At 41.1% G+C, this 24,784-nt stretch overlaps 2 protein-coding genes across 4 annotated transcripts in view; both read left to right on the plus strand.

Moving 5' to 3' along the window:
- Positions 1-11,552, plus strand: part of bcl11ba (BAF chromatin remodeling complex subunit BCL11B a) — a 46,172-nt gene extending 34,620 nt beyond the window's left edge. For both annotated transcript variants that reach the window (XM_046062886.1, XM_046062887.1), the window contains one exon: positions 7,006-11,552. In XM_046062886.1, coding sequence (XP_045918842.1) covers positions 7,006-9,005 — 2,000 coding nt within the window. In that variant the 3' untranslated portion in view covers positions 9,006-11,552. The remainder of the gene's footprint in view (positions 1-7,005) is intronic.
- The window catches only part of ccdc85ca (coiled-coil domain containing 85C, a), a 480,744-nt gene that overhangs the window by 116,275 nt on the left and 339,685 nt on the right, over positions 1-24,784 (plus strand). The window lies entirely within an intron of this gene.

Consider the following 24,784-nt stretch of genomic DNA (forward strand, 5'->3'; position numbering starts at 1 on the left):
TCTTGTATTTTACACGAAAAAGCAAGGATTTGAGAAAAGTTAGCTAAAGAAGAATGTAATTTTGTCATTCAGAAATATATATTTTTACTCTTCTTTCCTTTCTTCTTACTTCAACTCTATCTTGCAACACCTTGAGGGGGTCCAACCCGGGCCTGGTTTCCACTTTACTGAGTGGTTTGTAATCATTTCTATATGAGGCTAAAGCTTGTGTGTTAACAGTGACTGTACGTGACAGCGAGGCTAATGAAATCCTACACTTACATAGAGATGCTCAGAAAAGAGAAACAGAAAAGCAGCCAGGATATTTGTTGAGTGGAGGAGCTTTTAATAGTTGCTTAACTTTCATCCTAGTGTTTTGTTGTCAAGGGTGTTTGTGCACCATATGCAGGGTCATAATTCACTTATCATTTATTGGCTTTCAGCAAAATTAAATCATGGTGATATCATCTTGTGTTTTTATATTGTTGTTGTACACCTTTCTGTTGTCTAAATTGAAGATTTCGAGCCAGTTGTAATTAACTGAATAGTTTTTGAAAAGTTTTATGAATGGAGAGTTTAGCCTCCTGTTTAGCCCCATATCCTTTCTCTTTTTTCTTAGGTAGAACGCTACCTGGCCTGAATTGGCTCTGTAAATGAACCTTGAGTTAAGTTTATTATCTCATAGATATACGGACAAGAAGGTATCTCAACCCTTGAAGTTAGGTCCAAGTTTCTCACTGTGCTTTAAAGTGAAGTGAAAAAAGTCACTTGAATGTATTCGTAGGTTTTGAGTTTTACTCAATTACACATCAGTGTAATCATCTTCCATGACTTTCACATTAAAGTTTGTCTGTATGATTAAAAAAAGTGAATTCAAACAGGAAGAGCAGAGTTTAAGAGGATCCAAAACATAAAGAAGAGAGGATTTGTAAATTGAATGTAAAAGCATCCATGTAAGTGGAGTTAAAGATGTTTAACCCTGCTCTGGCTCGTCACAGTCCACTCTCTCAGTGTTTGTCTTCTCCCCGCCGGCCACAGAGAAAAATTATGTAATAATCCGACAGTGCTCTTCCGACACTCGCTACATTAATCGCACACTCTGCGTCGTTCTGGGCTTCCTCCGTAATTGTACAGATTTGACTCCCCCTCTCCTCCTCTCTCTGTCTCTCTCTTCCTCCCTCCCTCATCTGTAATAGCTGTGATTTAATTTAGCTATTTAACCTGTAATTCCAGCAATATTTATTGAGGAGCGAGGGGGAGAAAATTGGGCCATTAGCCGCCCCAGATGAATACACTGAGATGAAAATGAACGCCACTAACTGCCAGTTGACCTTCGCACCGATTTCTAGCCGTTCCCTCTCTTCCCTTTTTTATTAGCCACAGCCACAGTAATTATGGCAAATTGAATCATAGTGAAAACTGGAATCAGTCAGTAATGAGAGTTTTATACTGTGTGAAACTGAACCAGGAAGGAGGAATGCACAGGACAGAATACCTGGAAGCAAGTGCTACTGAAGGATGGAGAGATGGATAGAGGGTTGGAAGCCAGTGTATTCGTCACTGCATATAGTTTCTCACCCATATGGAAGTTCCCGGAGGATACACACACACTATAACGTGTCTCAATAGAAAACATCCAGCGATGAATGTCTGCTTGAAGCCCCCCCCTCACACACACAAATCAGTCATACAGTTACAGTTACACACACATTATCACATTTTCTTTTTAGTAATGACACAATTTCCGAATGTGTGTGTTAATAAATGGATCAACCCTTCTTAAGAAATGTGGAAAAAAGAATACAACTTTTATTATCCACGACAGTACACATTTTCATCTTCTCTCAGACTTGACCAAACAGGTTGTGCTGCCAGAGTGTTTAAGTGTGTGTGTGTGTGTGTGTGAACCCGAGCCAAACAAAACACAGGCATGGGGCCAGACTGCACTTCAACTGATAGAGAGAGAAAGGCTTTTTAAGCACCAGAGACAGAGAGAGAACTATATGTAGAATAATGATCTTAAGCCACTTTATTTTGTCTATTTTTGTTCTTTTCCTGATGATTTTGTTGCTTGGATGAAAATCCAAACCCTTGTGTTCTGTGTGTTTACCAGTCATCTCAAATTAAGGAGTTGGCCAATTCCGTGCAGTTCTACAATGGATTTGTGTGATTTATATAAATTGTAAAACTGTAAAAATGAACGTTCTGATATTTGTAGTATTTCCATTAAAATAAGATGCTAGGAAAAAGTTAGCCTACTATATTGTGTTATAGTGCTGAAATTTAAAAACTTAACACATGGTAATAAATTAAAATATATTAATGAGTAGAGGCATATTCAATTCCATTACCATATCAAAATAATGCTCACAGCTGCTCACAAATGTGCTTTGTTTCCACTAATCATTGAGGCCACAGGCTAAACTCTGGACTGAATATTAGATTCCCATGTCAGCACCAGATAGCAATAAATAGCAAACAATTTTAAATTGAACATAATTTCATAGAATGGCACTTTACTGCATAAACAGCACCTTAAATTACATAATCCCTGTCTGCTAACTGTGGTGTCTTTTATAATATGTTGTTGAAAATTGTGGCATCTCTTAAATTGTGTTGTATCGTATCTAATTTCAATGTTTAGCTGTGATATGTGTGTGAGCACATTGTACTGTGATGACCTGACGGGGGACTACAGATGTAAAATAGCCTTTGGCCTAATTCTGGGATATTTACATTGCTGAAAAGCTTAGATGTCCATTAATATGCACTGTCCCTTTTAAATAAATAAAAATAAATAAATAAAATTAGCTCTAGCACAGAAAACACACTAGTTGGTCTGTGTTTTAACAAAAACTGTATCAACAATGTTTTAAGTCTATATGATACAGAAGAATATAAACCAATGTATCTGACTAAAGATTGTAGCAACATTGTAGCTAATTTTATCTCAATACCCTTAGAGTAAAAACTTACAGGTTTATTTTCACACTTTTGGCAGAAGTTACAACCTATTTCACGTCAGCTCTATAGTCTACATTATGCCAAAAATGTTTTGAAATATTTAAGCAGTGGAAGCTTTTCAAAACTGTAATGTTTAGCTGTGCTAGCTAACTGGCAGATTTGTGTTGCATTAGCATTGCTTCCTTCCTGTTCTTCTTTGTGTGCTATCTTCCTATTTGTCCCTAAAGCCTGAAATATGACGCAACGTTTCTTTTTTGCTTGTGTATCCTTTCTGCTTCATATTCAAATCATCCACTCGCATTCTCAGTAGAGCTTAGGAGTTAGCAGCACCTTAAATGTAACACCATACTGGCATGGTGTACCGGGGCATTTAAAAAACCCCCCACAGATATCATTAGTGTTATTAATTACACCTGTGCTTTATTGCCTATGAAAAGTCAAAATGTCTGCTGTGAAAATGGTCTACACAGTGCCATGGAAGACAATGCTAAATGTAATCAATTTGGTAAACATGAATTAGTCTCATGCATGTTGCGTTTGACTGAGCGCGTTGCATGAAGAGGGGATTTTGACAATTCAGAGAAGGTCTCATGAACAGGACACAAAAAACTTTTCCCGCTAGCAGGTCTAAATGTTTGCTAGTTAGCATGGTAGCATTAATTTTACAGATGGACCTAAGCTTTGGGAAGGCAGCTAACATAAAGCCAGTGACAACATGGTAAATAAAGGAACCTAATGCAATATACAGTAAGCAAAGGACATTTTACATGGCAGTACTAAATTCTATGTAGTCATTTGTTTACACTCATTAAAACTATAGTATATCTGTAACGCCAGGAACACGCCGGCTACCTGCTTCCCATTTAAACCAGTTGGGCTATTTGGACAGCGTGCGGCCAGTTCATGTCTGATTAATATACTGATAATCTACAATAAACAATATAAATGCTATATATGATAGAAATTATCTGATACTGATAAATGATACATTTTGCATCCCATGCTTGCCAATCCCTTTGATTTCTCTGTCCCTCTCCCCACTGATCAAAATCTGCCCATCCACTATAATTATTAGAAACAGTATAACTGCTGCTTGTTATTGTGTTTTTTAGATGACATACTTATTCTGCATATAACAGAGGAGCATAATCGCCTCTTGCTTCTATTGTGAACAGCCAGGCTACGGCTCATGCAAGAATTGACCTATGGCGGCTGTTTGTGGCGTTGTGCCTCCTGTGTGACCCCGGCGTAAGGGAGAGAATTAATATTTCTACAGAGAGAAAGCTGGATGTCAGAAACAGAAAGTGAAGTGATATAACCTTTACAGATTTGTTGAGAGCCCCTTCCCCCCTCTCACACTCCCACACACGCACTGCTAGCAGTTACTGTAAATAAACATACAGTAAATTCCCAATTCAAACTGTGTGTGTTTGTGTGTGTCTGTGTGTGCGTGTAAGTAAGAAACACAGGGAGAGAGGGAAGAAAGGAAGAAAGTATCTATGCAGATGCCAAGGAGGGAGTGTGTCTTCTCATTCAGTCCACACACACTCACACACTCCATAAAACATGGGTCTCCGCATTCTACCAAATCAAGTGATGAGCAGCTCCCTCTCTCTCTCTGGTTTTTCATATGGAAATAGGAAATAATGGGGTGATTAAATAGAGTCGTATATTAAAGTACAGCTGACATTAGAATTAGCATAATGTGCTCTCGCCTCGGGCTGCATACTTTATTTGCCATCTGCGTTGGACTCCCTTCCCCTGGGAGGGCGCACGCACACACACACACACACACACACACACACACACACACACACACACACACACCAAACAAAAACCACGACCCACTCCTTCCACTGCGGCCGAAGAGAAATGGCGTTTCAGTGCAGAAACACACAGTAGCTCACTCTTCCTTTCACATTCACACACACCACACACCCCCCTCTGCTCTTAATGGTTGGGCAGAAATGAGCATCGCCGCCCCCCCCCCAACCACGACTTCTGTCGGCAGTCAAGAAGTTAGGCTGAAAGACAGAAGATAGAGGGAGGATCTGCTCTTTCTCTCTCTGTCTGTCTGTGTGTCTGTCTCTCTTTCTCTCTCCAGTTTTTACTCACGGATCAACGGGAGAGAGAGGAGAGTTTGGAGTGCTCAGGGTCTTAAGATACAGCAGTAAAACAGTTTGTGTGTGTGAGAGCTTAGAGAGAGAACGGTGGACACAAAAGCTGAGGCATGGGGAGCTGTTTCATTGTATGTGTATGTGTGTGAGTGTGTGTTTGTGTGTATGTGTGTGTGTGTGTGTGTGTGTGTGTGAATGTGCTGTCCACTGTAATTAAGTCAAAAGGCTTTACAGGACTGTGGAGGTTAACAGCTGTTCCGCCTCTCGCCTGTCCTCCTTAACACACACACACACACACACACACACACACAAACACACACTCGCATGAGCAAGCGAGAGAAGGAGAGAGGCGTTTCCATGAGAAGAGGTTACGTGTTTAAGTTTCATGTCAGATAGTGAGAAATTCAATAATTATTTAATTAAAAATGAAAAATTGTTAATAAATTTTTTCTGCAGATTTAAAAAAATATGTGCAATATCACCGATCGTTGTTGTATTTGTCACAGGTAAATCATTGGGCTTTTAACATGCATTTTAACAGAATTATTTTGTAGCAAACATCATTGAAGGGTGTGGCAAAATTCATGGGATTTAAATATTCTGCATATATCTTTAATAAATATACAATTTATTGATTTGGGGGTTTTTTTGCATCATGAATGCATTCATTGTATTTTTTTAGGATTTGCATTGCTACATAGACATTTATTTTAAGAAAAATGAATACTTAGATGTGTGCATGAACTAAAAAAACTTAAGACTAAAAAATACAATTTTCTCACTATAGTAGTGCATTCACAAAATCTATAAATACAACAATTAAAATGATATTAGTATATAGCATACATGTCTAGATTTATATATATATATGTGTGTGTGTGTGTGTGTGTGTGTGTGTGTGTGTAGTTGCCATAAACAGTCAGGACACACAACCCACACACACACACACACACACACATAGGTGAAACAATTACAGCAGCATGTGTTTCCACTAGCATCTGAAAGTAGTGTACTAGGTCAAGACAGCCAGCTTTCATTTAATAAATACAAGAGCACAATTACTATTATCTGCGTGTGTGGGTGCAGGGGTGTCTGTGTATAATCCCCGGAGGAGTGCCCCTCAGCCTGTTTAGTGTCCTTTAGTCGTGGATCTGGTTTGACTGTGCTAAAAAGTCCCCTTAGAATTGCGTGAATCAGTGTATATGTGCATGTGTATTATATAAAAAAGGGATTATTCTGTTTTCTAACCAACATTATGAAGTATTGAAGTCTGTGACATGTTTAGTCAGACTAGGCCATAATACAGACACTTTTTTGATTTCTATTAACTTTATAAAAATCATATATGCAATCAACATTAATTTGTCTCCTCCTGCCTGCTTTAAAGAAAAAAATGACTCCCCAGAAGAGCTGAGACCTTTATATGCTGGCGTGTGATTTGTCTTCCTTGTACATCTCCCATCTTTACCAATATGAGTTTGGCATCTCTAACTCTGTGAACAACAGAGTCTCTCTGTTTCTACTATCTTGCTTAATGTACACGTAAACCCAGATGTAGACGCCCAGTCACATGCTGTCACCACTTTGTATTGGAAGCTTCCCTCTGTACCAAGTGAGAGATTAAGCACCTATTAAAACATGCATCCAGTGTGGACCAGTCCAGTGTGACTGTGAAAATGCACTTGTCAAAAGAGATAAGTATGTAGCATTTATGTGACAACATGATGAGCCAAGGTCTTTCCAGCTAGTGGGAATATTAGGCAGAATATAAAGCATACACACTTATCACATCTCAATGTCTGCCAAAAAAAAATTGTTTCCGACAATTTTAATCATTGATGAAGTAAATTTTACTTCGACCTAATAAGGTCGAAAAAAGGAATGTAGTATAAATGAGTTGGTTCTCAGCTGAAATATTGAATGTATTTTTTTCTCTGTGTTGCAGGTGGCAGGGATGAGCCTTCCAGCTACATATGTACCACATGTAAGCAGCCCTTCCCCAGCGCCTGGTTCCTGCTGCAGCATGTCCAGAACACCCATGGCATTCGCATATACCTGGAGTCCAATCCATCCAGCACAGCCCTCACCCCACGCCTCACTATGCCTCCACCCATGGGCAACGACTCCATCCCCCAGTCCCCCCTCACCAACTTTCTGGACAACAACCCCTTCCACCTCCTGAGGATGACGGGCCCCCTGCTCCGGGAGCCTCCCCCGGGTTTTGGGGAGAACCGCCTCCCCAACACACCTCCATTCATCAGTCCACCTCCCCGGCACCACCTGGACCCCCATCGTCTGGAACGCCTTAGCGCAGAGGAAATGGGCCTCATCTCCCAGCACCCCAGTGCCTTTGAGAGGGTGATGCGGCTAACGCCCATGGCCATGGAGTCCCAGTCCATGGACTTTTCCCGGCGGTTACGTGAGTTGGCAGGGAATACCAACAGCACCACCCCACCATTGTCACCCAGCAGGGCCAACCCTATGCACCGACTACTAAACCCAAACCCCTTCCAGCCTGGGCCAAAATCACCCTTTCTGAGCACCCCACCTTTACCGCCGATGCCCCCAAACAGTACCACCCCTCCCCAGACACAGAACAAGATCAAGTCCTGTGAGTTCTGCGGTAAGACCTTCAAGTTCCAGAGCAACTTGGTAGTGCATCGGCGCAGCCATACTGGAGAAAAACCATACAAGTGCCAGCTGTGTGACCACGCCTGCTCTCAGGCGAGCAAGCTGAAGCGCCACATGAAGACCCACATGCACAAGGCTGGATCCCTTACGGGGCGCTCAGATGATGGACTGTCCACCACTAGCTCCCCAGAGCCTGGCACTAGTGATGTGACAGGTGAGGGCATGAAGAATCGTGATGGCGACTTCCAAGGGGAAGGCAATGAGGAGGAAGAAGAGGAGGAGGAAGAAGAAGAACTTGAGAATGAGAGTCGACCAGAATCCAATTTCAGCATGGAGTCTGAGTTCTACCGGAACAGGGAGAATGGCTCTAAACCTCCTTCAGAGGAGAAGTCATCATTCGCCCTTGAGAAGATGGTAGAAGGTGGGGGGCTCAACTCTATACAGCAGTACAATAATTTGATAGTTGACAATCGTAAAAGGATGCCCTTCTCCAAGAGGTGCTCGGATGGCCAGCGGGACACTGGGGATGAGGACTCAGTGGCTGGGGAGATGGACCACCACCAGCAGGAAGAGAGAACAACCATTAATGGCCGGAATTGTGGCTCCGGTGACTCTTTCTCAGGCCTGTTTCCCCGTAAGCCCACCCCCATCACCAGCCCCACCCTGTCCAACTCATCAAATAAGAGGATCAAGATTGAGAAGGACTTGGACATTCCCCCAGCACCCCACATCCCTTCTGAGAATGTCTACTCCCAGTGGTTGGTGGGCTATGCTGCCTCACGCCACTTCATCAAAGACCCTTTCCTAGGCTTCACTGACTCCAGACAATCGCCCTTCGCCACCTCTTCTGAGCACTCGTCTGAGAATGGCAGCCTGCGGTTCTCAACGCCTCCGGGTGACCTGCTGGATGGCGGCCTGTCAGGCCGCAGTGGCACCGCTAGTGGAGGCAGCACACCTCATCTGGGTGGAGGCCCAGGTCCAGGCCGACCCAGCTCCAAGGACAGCAGGAGGTGCGACACCTGTGAATTCTGCGGCAAGGTGTTTAAAAACTGTAGCAACCTGACGGTGCACCGGCGCAGTCACACTGGGGAGAGGCCCTACAAGTGTGAGCTGTGCAACTATGCCTGCGCCCAGAGCTCCAAGCTCACACGCCACATGAAGACACATGGCCAGCTGGGTAAGGAGGTCTACCGCTGTGACATTTGCCAAATGCCCTTCAGCGTGTACAGCACTCTGGAGAAACATATGAAAAAGTGGCATGGAGAACATTTGATGACCAATGAGGTCAAAATTGAACAAGCAGAGAGAACCTAAACCAGGTTCTCTGTTTCCATACTCTTTGCCACACTTTGACTTAAAAAATAAACAAAAGGGGGTAGCTGGATACTCTTTTTCTGAAATTTAAATTTTTGGTTAATTTTATGTTTGTAAGAAACTGCCAAACTGAGAAAAAAGGTGAAAACAGAGATCTTACCACCAATTGAAGCTGTCTAAACTGCCTCATTTGGGGTTCCTTTTTAAACAATCAGTCAGTTCAGTTATAACATATGTGGAGCCTTTAACTGTGCAATAATTTCTGTATTTATTGGATTTTGTATTTTGGCATGTGCAGGTACATTTTTATTTAGGCATTTAAAAGAAAACTTGTTTTGTTTTGATTTTGCGTTACTCTGTTCTTTAAAAACCCACATGATATCCTGAGAGTTTTTTAGAAGGCAAATGTCCATTTTAAGTAATCTTTTTTGGCCGCTGCTTATAGGAAATTGTATATTAAGCTAAAAGTGTGATTTCTTGAAGAGAAGCTAAATCTTCTATTTGAAAGTGGCGTTAACTGAGAATGCTAGAATTAGTCTATTTTGTGTGATGACGATACGCGGACAACAATCCTTTGGCATTGTAGCATGAACGGACTCTAAAACATGTCAATATAATTGGATATGTAGCACTGAGTGTCATATTTGACAGTAAATCTAAAATCAAAGAGGATCCCAAGGTTCATAAACCCTGTCTCCTCCTGAGAACATCTTTACCAGCCAGAAGAAACAGATTCTAGATAAGGCAGCTGCTGACCGGTACATAGTACCAAGCCCTGACAACGCTATGACAACCACCCCTCATTCCTTCTGCCCCCCCACCCCACCCCCAGCATCACTTACTACCATCTTTCCTACGTTAGTGCATCCACGTATTATATTTTGCATGACACCATATGATCTAGGCTATATTATTTATTAGCAGTAAAGTGAGCATGAAGCCATGCAAGATGAGTATGCATAGAGATACACAGAAGAACGAGACAAGAGAGTGAGCACAGGGACATCTCAGGGTGAGCTATACTACTTTTCTTTATTTACCCATTCATTCCTATGTTGAAATACTTAGGGACACTTGTGTCCACTATAACATCCCTCACTGCCCCTCTACCAGGCTAATGTCAAAACGTTATCCTTATTTCAAAGTGATTATTCACATTTACATCTGTCACTGCTTCCAATTAATTAGTTTAGAGCGGGTTACATGTATATGCATACATGGCAGATGCCACTATTTTAACTAGATTTCTTCAGAAAAATTTAATTCTCTGATTTTATTGTCGAAATTTATAAAAACCAACATCCCTATGCATTTTTTTGTGCTAAATTATCTTACAAAATGTATAGTGAATTTTGGCTTGTATTGTTAGAGTGATTCTATAATTGTATAATCTGATCAATGAAGGCACCTTTCCAGGAATAGGAATCAAGTTTCACTGTGTGTTTTTTGTAGGAGAGGAAAAATATATGAGTGTGTGTTGAAATAGTCAGACTAATAGTAAGAGAAGCAGCATCAGTTTGCTCCATGCCCCTTTGATTTTTTAAATATCATAACCCCAGCTTTTGTTAGTCCTCATCCACCTTCATTGTAGCACTTTGTTATTTTTAAATACACACATAGAGCTGGACAGAAAAAGTACTGAAGGGTCTAGATCTTGGGATCTCCTGACGCTGAAGTGCCCAGGCTTGTTAAGCGAGACTTTCACAATGCTGGCACTATAAAATTTAAAAAAACAACAAAAAAAAACATATAATTTATTTGGGACAGTTTTTGTACTGCCATACAATTTGACATGAGTGTGCCTTGAATAATGATCTTCCTGTTTATTGTCTCAGAAAAATGCAACACTTTTTATGAAGCATCGAATTGAACAAGAAAAAAATAAGTAAAATTGTGTTAAAATGAACGTGTAATTTGACATTTCAACAGAATAATTTAAATTAATACAAATGAACCAATGCTGAGTTTAGGTTTAGGAGTACCCAGCACAATATCAGTGTGTCTGTGTGTGTATATATGTATGCATATGTACATATAAAGGCACGAACATATATATAGATATATATCAAATTCCTCACCCATAAGGACAAGAGTCTGTCCCTCAACAGAAAATTCCAGGAGTGGACAAAAGCCACACAAAAAGTCAAGGAAGAGACTCGACAAAAATCAGGAAATGCAGAAACTAAAAAAAGAATTTAGTGCACTCTGTCTTAAAACAAGTTTACAGTATTGAAACAAGTACAAGGGTAAAATAATAATAATTTGTGTGTATGTGTGTTTTAAACAAGTATTTTCTTTTCCAGGTTTGCTTCTAAAGTTTCTCTGAATGCCGTAGTGGCGATGTGTATATTGTTTCTTTTCTTTTTCTTTTTTCTTATTTTTGGTGACGGGGTTTTAATATATATATAAATACATATGAATATATATTACATTTTTCTTGTTTACTGTAAAAGTATACCAGTATTTGTAATATTGGAGAATGCCTGGGCATTTTACAAAAATAGAAAAAAGGTTGTTTTTTATTTTTTATTTTGCAGTCCAATTTAAATTGTGGGTCTCTTAAACTGTTTTTGTCACTGTAACTGTAAAAGTCTTAAGTTTTAGTAACTTTTATTCTGCCTTGGGTGTAATGAAATAAAAAATAAACAAATTAAAAAATGACTGAGCTGTAACAAACTTGGATTTGGTGGTGGGGTGGCTGCTGGGGTGGGGGTGGGTGAATGGGTGCTCCATTAGCAGATGGAGGTTTTCTCCCTTAGAAATGACGGAACATTGGTACTGCTTTTCAGGAAAAACACACTGAGAATCCTGACTTGTATCTATTTTTCTTCTTCTGGAATGGATTATTCTTCATGGATGGTGTGAAATACATGTGTAGGCACTTGCTGTCTTTCCTAAGGAGCTTGTCTTTTTTAACTTGTAGGCTATGTGCATCCTTTTGTGAATAGGGTACTCTGAGTACCTCGGGACGTCTTGCTCTTACATCGGGTGCAGGGGGAGGGTGACTTCATATCCAATGACAAGACACAACTCACAGGCTGCCACAATCTATTTTTCCTCTCATGAGGCAGGATAACTAACCTGATGAATTTGTACTGTTGTAATGAACCATGCTGTACAGAAGGTGATCAAAAGGTTGTATGACGGCCTTTTAGTGACAAAAACACAAGTCGATGCTTTGTTTATCGCTCTATTGGTTGTACATAGTTTTCTATGACTACGCTGTTTTCATTTTCTTTGACTTTGTTTTTTCCTTTTATTTGTCTGTGATTTCTAACTGGCACTGGCAGTGACTTCCTGTGTCTGGGGGTGGGGTTGGGGGGTTATTTTGTTTGACCTTTGTGACCTCCATGTCAGTTTTCAGGCACATGCCTCCCCCGTTGATATTTCTCGGCATGAGAACAGAGCACAAATACAAGCTGTTACAATTCTACATCCTCTGCTTGTTTGTCTCATTTTGTTCTTTGAGCTGGTCTGACAGATAGAGACCCCGGAAACACACTGATCAACATAAACCATAAAGATATTATCTTATCCTATCTTAAATTCTGCGAAGGGTTTCGGAGTCCTGCAGACATTGGCTACATATTGACTACACACACACTTACTGCTGCTGACACTGAACACACAACCCACAACCATATCAAAACCAATCAAAGAAGTGCTGATATGAGGAAGAAGAAAACAACCTGACTTTTACCCAGCAGTACTCTAAATGGCATTCCATCAATGCTTTTTAAAACCTACAGCAAATGGTTGGTGCTTAGATTAAACCATGAAAGTTTCCCATCAGCTGCACCTCTCTGAACGTCTGAAGTTGCATTTCATCATTTTCGTATGACAACAGACTTTTATTTATTTATGGTCAGCCACTTCCTGATACTTTTCTATTTTCATTGGCTGTCCTAACAGGTTCTTCCACTCAAAAGTAATAAATTCTATCTTCCATATTGACAGCAGTTTGTATTCAAAAATCCAAATCAAAATCAGCTTTGGGATGACATGGAGATAATGTCATATTTTATATGTCATAATGTAATGCAGAGGGTAGGGGCCGGGGCTGGCGCTGGGAGCGGGGCTTTTTTTGGAGTAGGGATGTGATGCTGTTTGTTATGTCATTTTATTTACATATATGGCCTGAATCATCTAGGCTGTGGCTTGTGTTCTCTGTGATGTCACTGAGATGTGGCCAGTGGGCGCCATTGGCTGGTTACAGTAAACATGGCATTCAGACTCCTGCTGTCTAGTTATTTTTTTTTTGTGACAAAATGATGGTGCAGTAGCAGCACATGGAAAGCACATATGAAATAAACACGTAAGTCCACAGCAAAAGAGTCCACTGAATAACTCAACACATCACAAGTTACCATTATCCTGTTAATAACAATTTTATTCGGCAGTCATTTACAGCATATTTTTGTACATATATTGCATGTATATGGTGATTCCCTTAGAGCCTCTACAATTAAACCTGACGCCATCACTGAGAAAAAAAAACACAACAAGTGACTGAATTCCTCTATAAGTCTCATAAGGAAACCCTTACACTCCAGCTCATTTGCCAGATGCTTTTGACCTGTTTAAACCAGGCAAAGTGTTCTTCAACACATCACAACTTACTGTTAGCCTCTTTAACAAGATACTTTTGTTTACATATTTGTATCACTATCAGTATATTTTAATTCCATTTGAGCCTCTATAATTAAATCTGAAACCGTTGTCTTATCTTCCAGTTTATCTTGATCAGTGTAAAATGTTGAATCTCTCCCTCAATCAGAGGGGATTAATATTTTTCAATGACCACAATGAATCGGTAACTAGTAATAACTACATAGTTATCACGATTATTTTGCCATATTCAGCCATCGTATGACTTTTCAATTAAAAGGGGTGGTGATGGGTAAGTGGATAAGACACACGCCTTTGGTGTGAGAGATCCGGGTTCAATTCCCCACAGTGACACATCCACTATTGAGCAAGACACTTTCCCCTATACTCACTTAGACCCCTATAGTTGCTCCGGAGGCGTGCGACCTCCGACATATACAGCAATTGTAAGTCGCTTTGCATAAAAGCATCAGCTAAATGAGTAAATGTAATGTAAAAGCAAGACAACAGAGACAAGAAGATATCAAATTATCTCACAAGCTCTGCGGTTCTAAGACTTTGACTCACAGCATTTACAGTGAAAATACAAAAATCAACACTGAAGGCAGCTCAGTCTCTTAGATAATGATTCTTCGCATCATTGAATTTCACTGTCTTCTTCTAAGACACACTGAGGCAAAACGGCTAAAATGAGGTCACTACCTCTCTCATCACCTGCTTCAACATCTCACATTTTTCTCTCTCATTTTGATTTAATTTCATCTTTCCATTTCCACAGTGGAGGAGGGGGAAAAAAAGAAATCCAGACCCACAATTAGTCCAAGGGAGGCAGGAGTGCGGAGTAGGACGGACCGGGGCGAGTTGTGATTTGGCTCGAGTTTCAAGGCAAATGGGTAATTAAGGCTTTTCCCCGGCCGGCCTGCACTTTGAAGTCCCCTACAGGGGGGATTATCCCAGCCAAGAGAAAGAAAGTGAGAGCAAAGTAATGAGACCCAATAAGAGAGAAAGCAAGGAGTGAAGGCTCGCTGCAAAAAAAATAAGAGATAGATTTTAAAGAGATTTAAAATAGCTAAAATGATGAATCATGTACAGATGTGTATGGAGGGTAAAACAACACCCCAAAACAAATCTCAGAGGTTTGAAATACATAATAAAGATGTTAATATTAGTCAATTGACAAACACTATTTTGATAATGTATTGATGAAGTCATTTATTTTTCCCAAAAATTCCCTGCGAACAGCTTCAGATTTGGTTCCAGTGTTTGCTGGTTTTCTTAGTCTTCCATAATAATACATCTGTTTGGGTTTTTGGGCTGTTGGTCGGACAAAACAGGACATTAGAAGATGTCACCTTGGACGCTGAGATGGACATTTCTTTACTATTTTCTAAAATTTTTTAGACTGAACGATTAATCAAGATAATAATCAGCAAATTAATTAATGACAAAAGTATTGGTTGGGTGCAGCTCCAGTTCATTTCCTTTGGATCGCACTAATGCTCAGTATTATGTTATCATAAAAGATCACCCTTTGTGATGACAGAGTTGCAATCATTTAATTTTAATTAAGGATGCGTCTTTGTTCATTTGATTCCTAGAGTCACTCCACACTGCTGCAGCAGAACTGCAGACTGCATCGTGACAAGGACGACAGTGTCCTCCTCCCTGCCACCGCTTCCTCATTATTAGCCCTGCAACCTGGGTTTCTTTCCACTACCTTAAACGTGTGGTGTGTGTGTGTGCGCGCGTGTGGGTTGGATTAAGTCAGACAGACACCTCTGGTTATTCAGAGGTATGGAATTATTTCAAGACCCTGACTGGCTGTCAGCGCTCGCTGCGCCTCCTCCCCTCCTCATTAAAAAAAGAAGCAACTTCAAATGACTTAAGCCGCTGGTCGTCAGCGCCAAAGCCACACTGTTGACAGGTACAGTAGGGTCTTAAGCCTTCAAGATCAACGCAGCTATTCTCACTGACAAAATCCCCCTGCGGGGCTCCTCCCCGACTGCATGGCAGAGGAATGAAGGAGGGAGGCGGAGGGGGTTTGGAGGAGAAAGAGAGAAGGGGTCAGATGAGGAGGTGTCACAATGTCAGGAGGTAAAGCTAGGAGGGGAGGGACAGAAGGGCTGGGGCTGGGCATTTAATTATGGCAGAGGTTTCACGGCCAATCCGGGAGGAGTCCCTCGACGTGGCTGGTAATTATTAACATTATCATTCACCAGCCTCGTCCCTGTCCAATTGATTGGCATGCCTGTTTCATGGCTCTTTCCAAAAACGCAGCTATCACGCTCCTCGGTCTCTGCCTCACTTGTCAATTTCCCCCAGCAAATGAATCCTCATCAGACTTTTACTGGGCTCAATTTGATCCCCGAGTGCAGCGCTGCACACAAACAAGAGGAAGAACTGACACTGCCTCCTCTTCAGATCCTAAATAAAGGAATACAAGGTAGATGATTGTTAGCTAAATGCTCCATACATGTAGTGACTTGACTCAACCCTTTGTTTCCCTTTGGATCTGCACATTGTTCCCCCCACAAAGCCTCGTATTGCCGTTCCTCAAATAAAAACATCTCGGCGACAAAGCAGAAGCCATCGATTTATTTCACAATCGCAGCCATTTAGACAATTACACAGATGTAGTTTGTTATTATCTGAATGAATCAAAGCTTTCATATGTGGGAGAAAACAAGCAAAACAATAAAGAGAAAGCTAAATGCGACAGTGATTTCTGCTCTGCAACAAACTTGAGATTCTGGCATCTTATTCCCTTTTTTAATGTGAGCAAAGTGACAAGCAGGGTGAGTTCTTTAAAAGGAGACAGAGAGAAAGAGAAAGGGAGATAGAAGGAAGTAGTGCGTTAGTGGTGGAAGTACTGAAGGCGCCGTATAAGAGGTGCGTGGCGTCTTTTTGATATTCAGATTCGCCTGCCTACACACGGCATTATGACACATTTGGATGATCGCATTGTAGGATTAACGGGCCTGCCTTGTCATTTTCAACAACAATGCCACGATTTAGGGATGCTATTTCTCACACGGCGCTCCGCATTAACGCCCGGCCCAAAGATTTACATAAATCTTTGTCTTAAGATGAAAGCGGAGTGGGGCTTGAGACAATGAAGTTAAGCTTTGGAAATAGGAGAGAGAAGAGAGGAAGGAGAGCCGTCACCGGGCGTTGGTGGCGGAGGGATGAAGAGATGGAAGGGGGAGAGAGAAAAGTTTGAGGATAAATCAACCAGTAGTCATGCTGATTTGAAGAGACACTGTGCCCCCTCCCGTCCTTGCTGGCATCCATATGGTAGAAATAATTAAAAAAAGAGGTGAATAGGGAAGGAGGAGGAAAAATTTGCATTTCTGTATCTAACAGGAGTTGTGCTGAGGGGCGGGGGGTTAGACAAATGGAGGTGAAGGTGATGAATGCATGTGTGATTTAGTGTTGAATGAAAGGCTTCGTCTTCATCATACAAACTCTGGCTTTCTACCCCCCCCCCCTTCTCTCCCTCTCTGTCCTCTAATCTCCTGGCCTGCAGCAGTCATTGGGAAAGTGCCCTAGATTGTTGCGCCTCCCCCTTCGCCTTGATTGGATTCATCCCGGCTGATTGGGAATCTGCTTACATTAAAGGCAGCGAGAGGAAAGATAGCATCAGATAGATCTGACCACTGAAGGCGATTTTTTTTGCTTTGAAATAGAAAGGAGGTTACAGGGGAGAAAAGGAGATTATAGGCCAAGAGAGACAGTGAGGGAGAGGTGAGGCATGAGTGACACTATCAGCGCCAGTATCACTCTGCCCCAGCCTGTATTTCACACACTGGCCACGATTCTAGTCATTAAGCCTTCCAGCAAAGAGCAAGCATGGCGTCAAACCATGACGTCATATGTCCCTGTGTCTGATTGAAAGTAACACAGAACTTAAACATCAGATATCTAATAATAATAATGATCACATAATAATCGTTTCAGTTGTTAGACACATTTTACCAAGTAACCCTTAAAATTGTACTTTTCCAATTTATGCTACTAAGATCTGACAATAGAAGACATGTGATTAGCCCATAAAGCAAGTTCATCTTTGTTAAAGATGAAACATGAGATTGATGAGAGTGGTTCCCCACCTCTGTGGCCTGTGACCCGTCTTGGGGGTCCCTTTCCTCTCTTAACAAACTATCTGACATGTTCCCTTAATCTTTTAGAGGCTAAAATGACCCTATATTTTATGTTAAATGAAAACACTTCTGTTTTCCCGATATGGTCACTGTTGGTCATGGTTTGCCCAGTGCTCCTCAAGCTCCCGAAAACCCACAAAACCAGTGCCCATGGAGTGGTGTCTCACATCACATGTAACATCTGCGCAACCCGTCCTCACATGCAAGTCGTCACATATGGACGCATGGTCAAGACCCCTTGCCGTCAGTTTTTAACGCGCTGAGAAGCCCTTTAGCGTACCTTTTCAACGCTAAAAGTAGGTGGAGTATATAAACAACAGACAAATATGAGTAAGGAGGTGGTTGGGTGGGTGGATGGGTCAAAAACTGGACTTTCACCCTGGAGACCGGTGTTAACTCACCATTGATAGTTTTGTAGTTATACTATGTAAGTAACACTTTTTTATTCAAAGCGGCTCACCATTGCTATATGTCAGAGGTTGCACAACTCTGGAGCAACTAGGGGTTAAGTGTCTTTCTCAGGGACACATTTGTGTATGTGTTGCTGTGGGAATCGAACCCCAGTCTCCCATCACCCTCCTAAAGTGTGATTTATACACCGCGACGGCGTAGCCTATGGGTAGCCCAGTACCCTACGCTGTAGCCTGATGTGCACCTCCTCAGAAATGTAACTACATGTCAGGGCAACGCAGACCGTAAGCACTGTACCTTGTCAGCTGGGTAGCCTCGCCATAACTCCAAGCTGACAGGAAGTGCTCCGTACTTCGAAGTAAATCACGATTTAGTAAGTAACATTACTTAAAGGTTCAGTTTGTAAGTTTTAGTTGCATCTAGTGGGGAGGGCTGCGAATAGCAACTAATGGCTCAGTCACCGCTCACCCCTTCCTTTGCATGTGAGTCGGAGAAACTGTGGTGGCCGACACGCTCTGCTGACCACAGTACGTGTGGTCCTTCATATATCCATTAATTTCACTTTTCTTCTTACTTCCAACAAACCAGACAACTACTACCATAAAACTTCAGTTAATGGCAGAGTCCCAAATAGCCGCCTACTCCGTTTACTGGCCTGGTGTGGGAACACCTTTTGACAAATAAAACACAGGTCTCGATTAAACGCCTGGTCTGGTTTTTATAAAAGTTCTTTGGATGTATAAAACCTCAAAAGAATCAAAACAGCTTTTCATAAAAATTAATCCAAGTTGTGAATCCTGTCATGTGAAGTCCATCACTCTGTCTGCTAACTTCTGCCACGCTTCTCATATCCTGCACCCTGTTGTTGTTTTCGTTACGTTGCTGCCTTCAAAATAAAAGCGCATTAGCCATCTGTCAGAGCTAGATCAAAGAATGACGTGTATTTGATATTATTGGATAATTTTTATACAAGTTATATTCTGTTTGAAATAAATAAACTATTTCATAGTAGCCTATTTCAGTTTTGTGCAAAGGGAATTAAAGGCCTGACCCATACGGAAGCCTGTCCCAAATAAAGGCAGTTATTCCATTTGGGCTACTGTAGAATTATGGCGGTGCAACACGGCAACTTCTATGTAAGAGATTGAAATGGCTCATTCTAAGGTAATACAAATATAACGGCTCATTATGTAGTATTAACGTACTTTTTTTACCCAAACCATATTTTCCTAAATCCAACCAAACTGTGACGTTTCACAACTTTAACCATCAGTTTTATTTTGAGTGTAACTGGATGTTGCATATTATTGCTATCTTGACTACAGCGCCCTACACCTGCAAAAACTACACTAAAGGGCTACCCAGGGAGATAAAAAGCAACACCAAGCGGTCTTGTCTAAACGGCCATATGTGACGATTTGGGAGTTAGAATGTGTTGGCGCGACCACTGCATCGGAAAAAAAACACATACGACCACTTGCTAATTACTTAGGTCGCACCTGAGAAAGCTCTATTCACTGAAGAAGTGGGATATAGTCTGAAGGTCTGTACAAAGATAGTAAGTGAACGTTTAGTTTTGAACATTGTATCACATATTCTTGCAACTGGCTAAGTGCATGTTTTAAATTTGACATTAAATTGAATACAGGCCTCTCTCTTCATTTATCAGCTCTGCTCTCTGTGTCTGCAGCTAGTCTTTGACAGTCCGAATGAATCTTTGGTGTTTATATGTAGTGCAGGTATATCAAGCCCACACCAACAGCACATACAGACATACACACACCTTCTCATGCCAACAACGGTCACCCTCCTTTCTTTTTTCAGACTTGTCTGTCTCTTTTAGATTGCTTCTTTCTATCATTCTGCACCATTCCTCTCTCGCTCTTCCTCTGCCTCGCCTAATCTCTCTCACCCATCTCCATCCTTCCCACTAAAAGAGACATCTTCTCCCCCCTCTTGGAGCCCCACACCCCCTCTACATTCACTCTGCTCCAGCCTTTCTGCAGTAATAAAATAAACTAATGGAGTTGGACTGACGTCCCACCTTGAACCAGAGGATAGGTTATTTACATCAGGGGTGGGGGGTTTCCATCACCTCTTCTTCTTTCCTTTCCTTTCATTTGCTTTCATCTCCTCTCATCTAAGTAAAGGCCATGGAACTGTAACATGTCCACTACAGAGATGATTGCTTTCAGGGCAACTTGTTTCTCCTCCATTAATTAAGACAAAGTAGCTCCTAGCTTCACCCAGGAGGGATTTACCCACGGCGCTCCTCTCAACAATAAAACACACAACACATGGAGGGAGAAGAGTCTCACAAATGTGATTCATCTTCCACCCAGGGACACATTTCACTTTACTTCGCCATCACACCAGAAATAATCTACATTTTCAATTTGGAATGGTAATGGTCATTTTGAATATTTGGCTGGAAATCCTAAACACACTCCTTTGTGGTGCTTTAGACCGGAAAAATGTGTGTGTATGAGTCTGTGTTGGGAAGACAAAGGTGGAGTGAGAAAGCTAGAGAAAAAGAACATAGTACATGGATCACTTAAAAAATGAGAGCAAGGGTTTCAGAAGTTCTTTTGCCATGTTTTTTCTCAGGGTCTAGACCTCTGAGCTACTAGAGCTGAGCTTTGCAGAAAACACCATGTTCATCTCACACACACACACACACACACACCAGGTTAATACAGAAGCAGCAGAGGGAGTGTAGAAAGTGGTTTCTTATGCTGGTCTAACAGATATTTATAGAACAGAATTATAGTCAATCAATCAAAGTAAAGCATTTTAAAATGTGTTTGTGTGTCCGATTGGGTCTAAGTATCACATTTTATGCATGTCTATAGATATGAATGTGCAAAGTGAAAGCAATTGGTGCAGGCAGCCCAGTAGATGCAGACATCATTTTTTCCTCGTGGGCTTCATCTGCAGCCATGTTTATTTGTGAACTGATAAGACAATATGAAAGGCTGCACAAAGGCCTTAGCCCGCCAGCTGGACACATACAATATGCGCACACACACACACACACACAATACATGCTGCTGTCTACCCAATTCCCATCTTTAGTGTCAGCCAAGCCCCCGTGGCAAAACAGACACACACACACACATACATCACAGACGTGCACAACGTGTGTGCGTATGTTCTGTGTTTACGGTGAATGGATTATTGTGCCCTTGTTGACATTGTGTTTTGTATTCAGTACAGACAGACAGGCAGGCAGACAGTTTTGTGCATAATTTTAATGGACGGATGATGGATGGATTTCCCCATCTTCAGTCTGACTTGTGATATCTTTCTAAACTCTGGACGTTGCCTCACATCTCTACTGTCTTGTTAAGGCAGCAACTTGTCTACTGTAGCCTGTCATGTTTTTTTTTCTTTAACCCCTACTCCTGATGGTGTTATTGATTGTCCTGTCAGTTGACGCTGTCCTCCCAAGAAAAACAGCATCAGTCATTTGTTCAAATCCAGTGCCTACAGGACTACAAGTCTGACATCATCATGCAAAAGTGCTGATTATCAGGTAATGTTTACCATGTTTACCACCAGCTTAGCCTATTAGCATACCAACAGTTTCTAAGTAGCAGCATAGTACAGCTGAGACTGTCATTTGTTTTGCAGGTATTTGGTCATTTTGGAAGGCATTCACCAACAACATATTTTTCAGACAGTCTGTCCCCCTACCACTTTGGTCCAATACTTCCACAACTATTGGCCAGATTTTTAGGAACTTTGCTGTGAATATTCATGATCCCCAGAAGACGAATGTTATTTTTTGATGACCTCTTGATTCCTAGTGACACCATCAGGCCAAAACCTTCACTTGCATACAAAGTAAAGCTAACAGGGTGACTTCAGTGAAATTTACTGAGGATAATTATGAATTAATTAAGAGGATGAACCTTTTACATTTTCATGAACTTGTGACTTTTCCTATGTACTTTATATGTATAATGCACAAGATATATATCTATATGTGTGTATATCCATAGATATGCGTGTGTATAGGTGGGACTTACAGAATCATATTCAGCTTAATTTCCTTGTAGGCTTACACATACAAAGAATTCGGGGTGCCAGGGTGGATTCTTGTGGCTGCTTTTGAAGTTTGAAGGTTTTTTTTTTATTGTATTGCTGTGTATTGTTTTGTTTTCTTCTGTAACATTCCTATTTTTGTAAAGAAATGTGTTAAAATGAATAAACTTAAATGCCCATGTCTATACAAAGTATATATATTTTCAATATTATAAATACTTATCAAAAACATATATGCATGTTTGGACCACTGACTTTAGATATGTTTTTTATGTGTCTTTACCTTTTTGTTTCAGATGTCAAACAATCAGTGAGTAAAAACACTCATTAGTCTAATGAGTGGTAGACATAAAACTGGCTGTACTCTCCTACTTTAAAGCTGCACTGATTGACCTAATGAGGGCGCTCTGATTAAATGTCACAATTTTTTACATAAATGTGATCTCAGGCTGCTGCTTAGATATTGACAGAACCAGGACTGATGGTATATATTGGCGCAGGGCTCTGACGTTTCAAACATTCCGCTGATTGGCCTGGCAGGGGGTGCCTTAATTGAAAGGTCAAAATTTCAAACTTCTGTAAGACAAGAAATGCTATGCCACCAGTCCGATTTGTAGAAACTTGACACATCTTGATTGTCACACGGGGGTGCCTGCATCATCTGGGGAAATAAGGGTCTTTAAACTGCGGATATACCCTAATGGGTGCTTCCAAAGTATACAAACTTTAATACAAATTATAATAAATAAAGGTGTTTAATACCAGGCATTGTCAATGTACTTAGTCATTTTCACAAAGCATTCAACATTCTAATGACAAGTAATTTAATTTTACAGTGATGCACCTCTCTAGAAAAAGTCTGTCCTTTGGTCATTTTGTGCAAAGCAGCAGTAAAATCCCACTACCTTCACGACACTACAGGAACACAGCACTGTTGACCTACAAGGCACAGAGTGATGGTTATTCCCTTGGAGAGATAAGAGAACCTGTGGATTACACAACCTGTTCATAATCCACTTCACCTGCTTGTCCACAAACACACACACACACACACACACACACACACACACACACACACACACACACTGCAGAGAGGTTTTCAGTACCACTATCACTGGGTAATCCCTAAAAGCAGATATCCATTGCATCTCACTTGGCTGAGAGAGTGTGAGAAGTTCCTGTCTTTGCATCCTACCTAATGTACACGCATGAAGATAGATGATATGAATAGAAATCATGTGAAGTATGTCATGTACTGTGACTTGACTTGAACTCAAACATTAGGGAATGTGAAAGCAAATGGTCTGATCAACTGATTATTACAGTCCACCAGGTGTACTAAACACTCAGATGTAAGCACCAAATTCAGACTTTCATGTGAGTTATCACACCATAAGCAGCCATTCTGAAGGCCCTCATTGTGTCCATTAGCTTCTGTAAACACTCATCTCTGTATGTTCATTTTACCACTGATATGTTATATGATCTGTTTTGTGATTCCATAATATCAGCTGGTAAGCATTAGTGGTAGCAGTATGTAGCTTTTGCCACTGCGGCAACATGTGACAATTACCACAGAATGGTAAATACTCAAATGTAGTAGAAGTAGAAGATAGTATTAAAGTCAGTCACTCTGTCATGCAACAATAACAATCCAAAGTTTGATAACAAAAGTCACAATTAGCTACTGTTCATACATCCTAAATCAGTCAAGTAAGACTGTATCAGCGAAACCTCTGAGTTATTTCAGTAATGATGTGTTTTGCTGCCTATGAATTTACCTTTTCATTTGTGAGAGGAGAAATCTGTTATTTCTTCTTTCCAAAGTAACATAATCTCACTATAAAGCTTTAAAGTCTTTCTCAGGGAGAAGGAGAACTGTAATATTTCTCATTATTTAAAAGTCAACCAACACATTTGAACACACGACCTTCATCAGGGTTTTACAGCCTGTGTAAAAACAAAACCTATATATGGGTATATATATTCTTCGTGGCATACTTTCAACAAGCTATTGGAAACATTCCTCAGAGACTTTGGTCCATATTGACATGACAGTGTCACGGAGTTGCTGCAGATTTGTCGGCTGCACATCCATGATGAGATTCTCCCGTTCCACCACAACCCAAAGGTGCTCTATTGGATTGAGATCTGGTGACTGTGGAGGCCGCTGGAGTACAGTGAACTCATTGTCATGTTCAAGAAACCAGTTTGAGATTATTTGAGCCTTGACATGGTGCATTATCCTGGTGGAAGTAGCCATCAGAAGATGGTACACTGCGGTCATGAAGGGATGGACATGATCAGCAACAATACTCAGGTAGGCTGTCACATTTAAACGATGCTCAAGTGAAAATATCCCCCACACCGTTGCACCACCACCAGCAGCCTGAGCCGTTGATACCAGGCAGGATGGATCCATGCTTTCATCTTGTGTACACCAAATTCTGACCCCACCATCTGAACGTCGCAGCTGAAATCGAGACTCATCAGACCAGGCAACACTTTTCAGTCATCTATTGTCCAGTTTTGGTGAGCCTGTGTGAATTGTAG

The sequence above is a fragment of the Micropterus dolomieu genome, linkage group LG11 (genome assembly GCF_021292245.1).
Source record: "Micropterus dolomieu isolate WLL.071019.BEF.003 ecotype Adirondacks linkage group LG11, ASM2129224v1, whole genome shotgun sequence".
NCBI lineage: Eukaryota > Metazoa > Chordata > Actinopteri > Centrarchiformes > Centrarchidae > Micropterus > Micropterus dolomieu.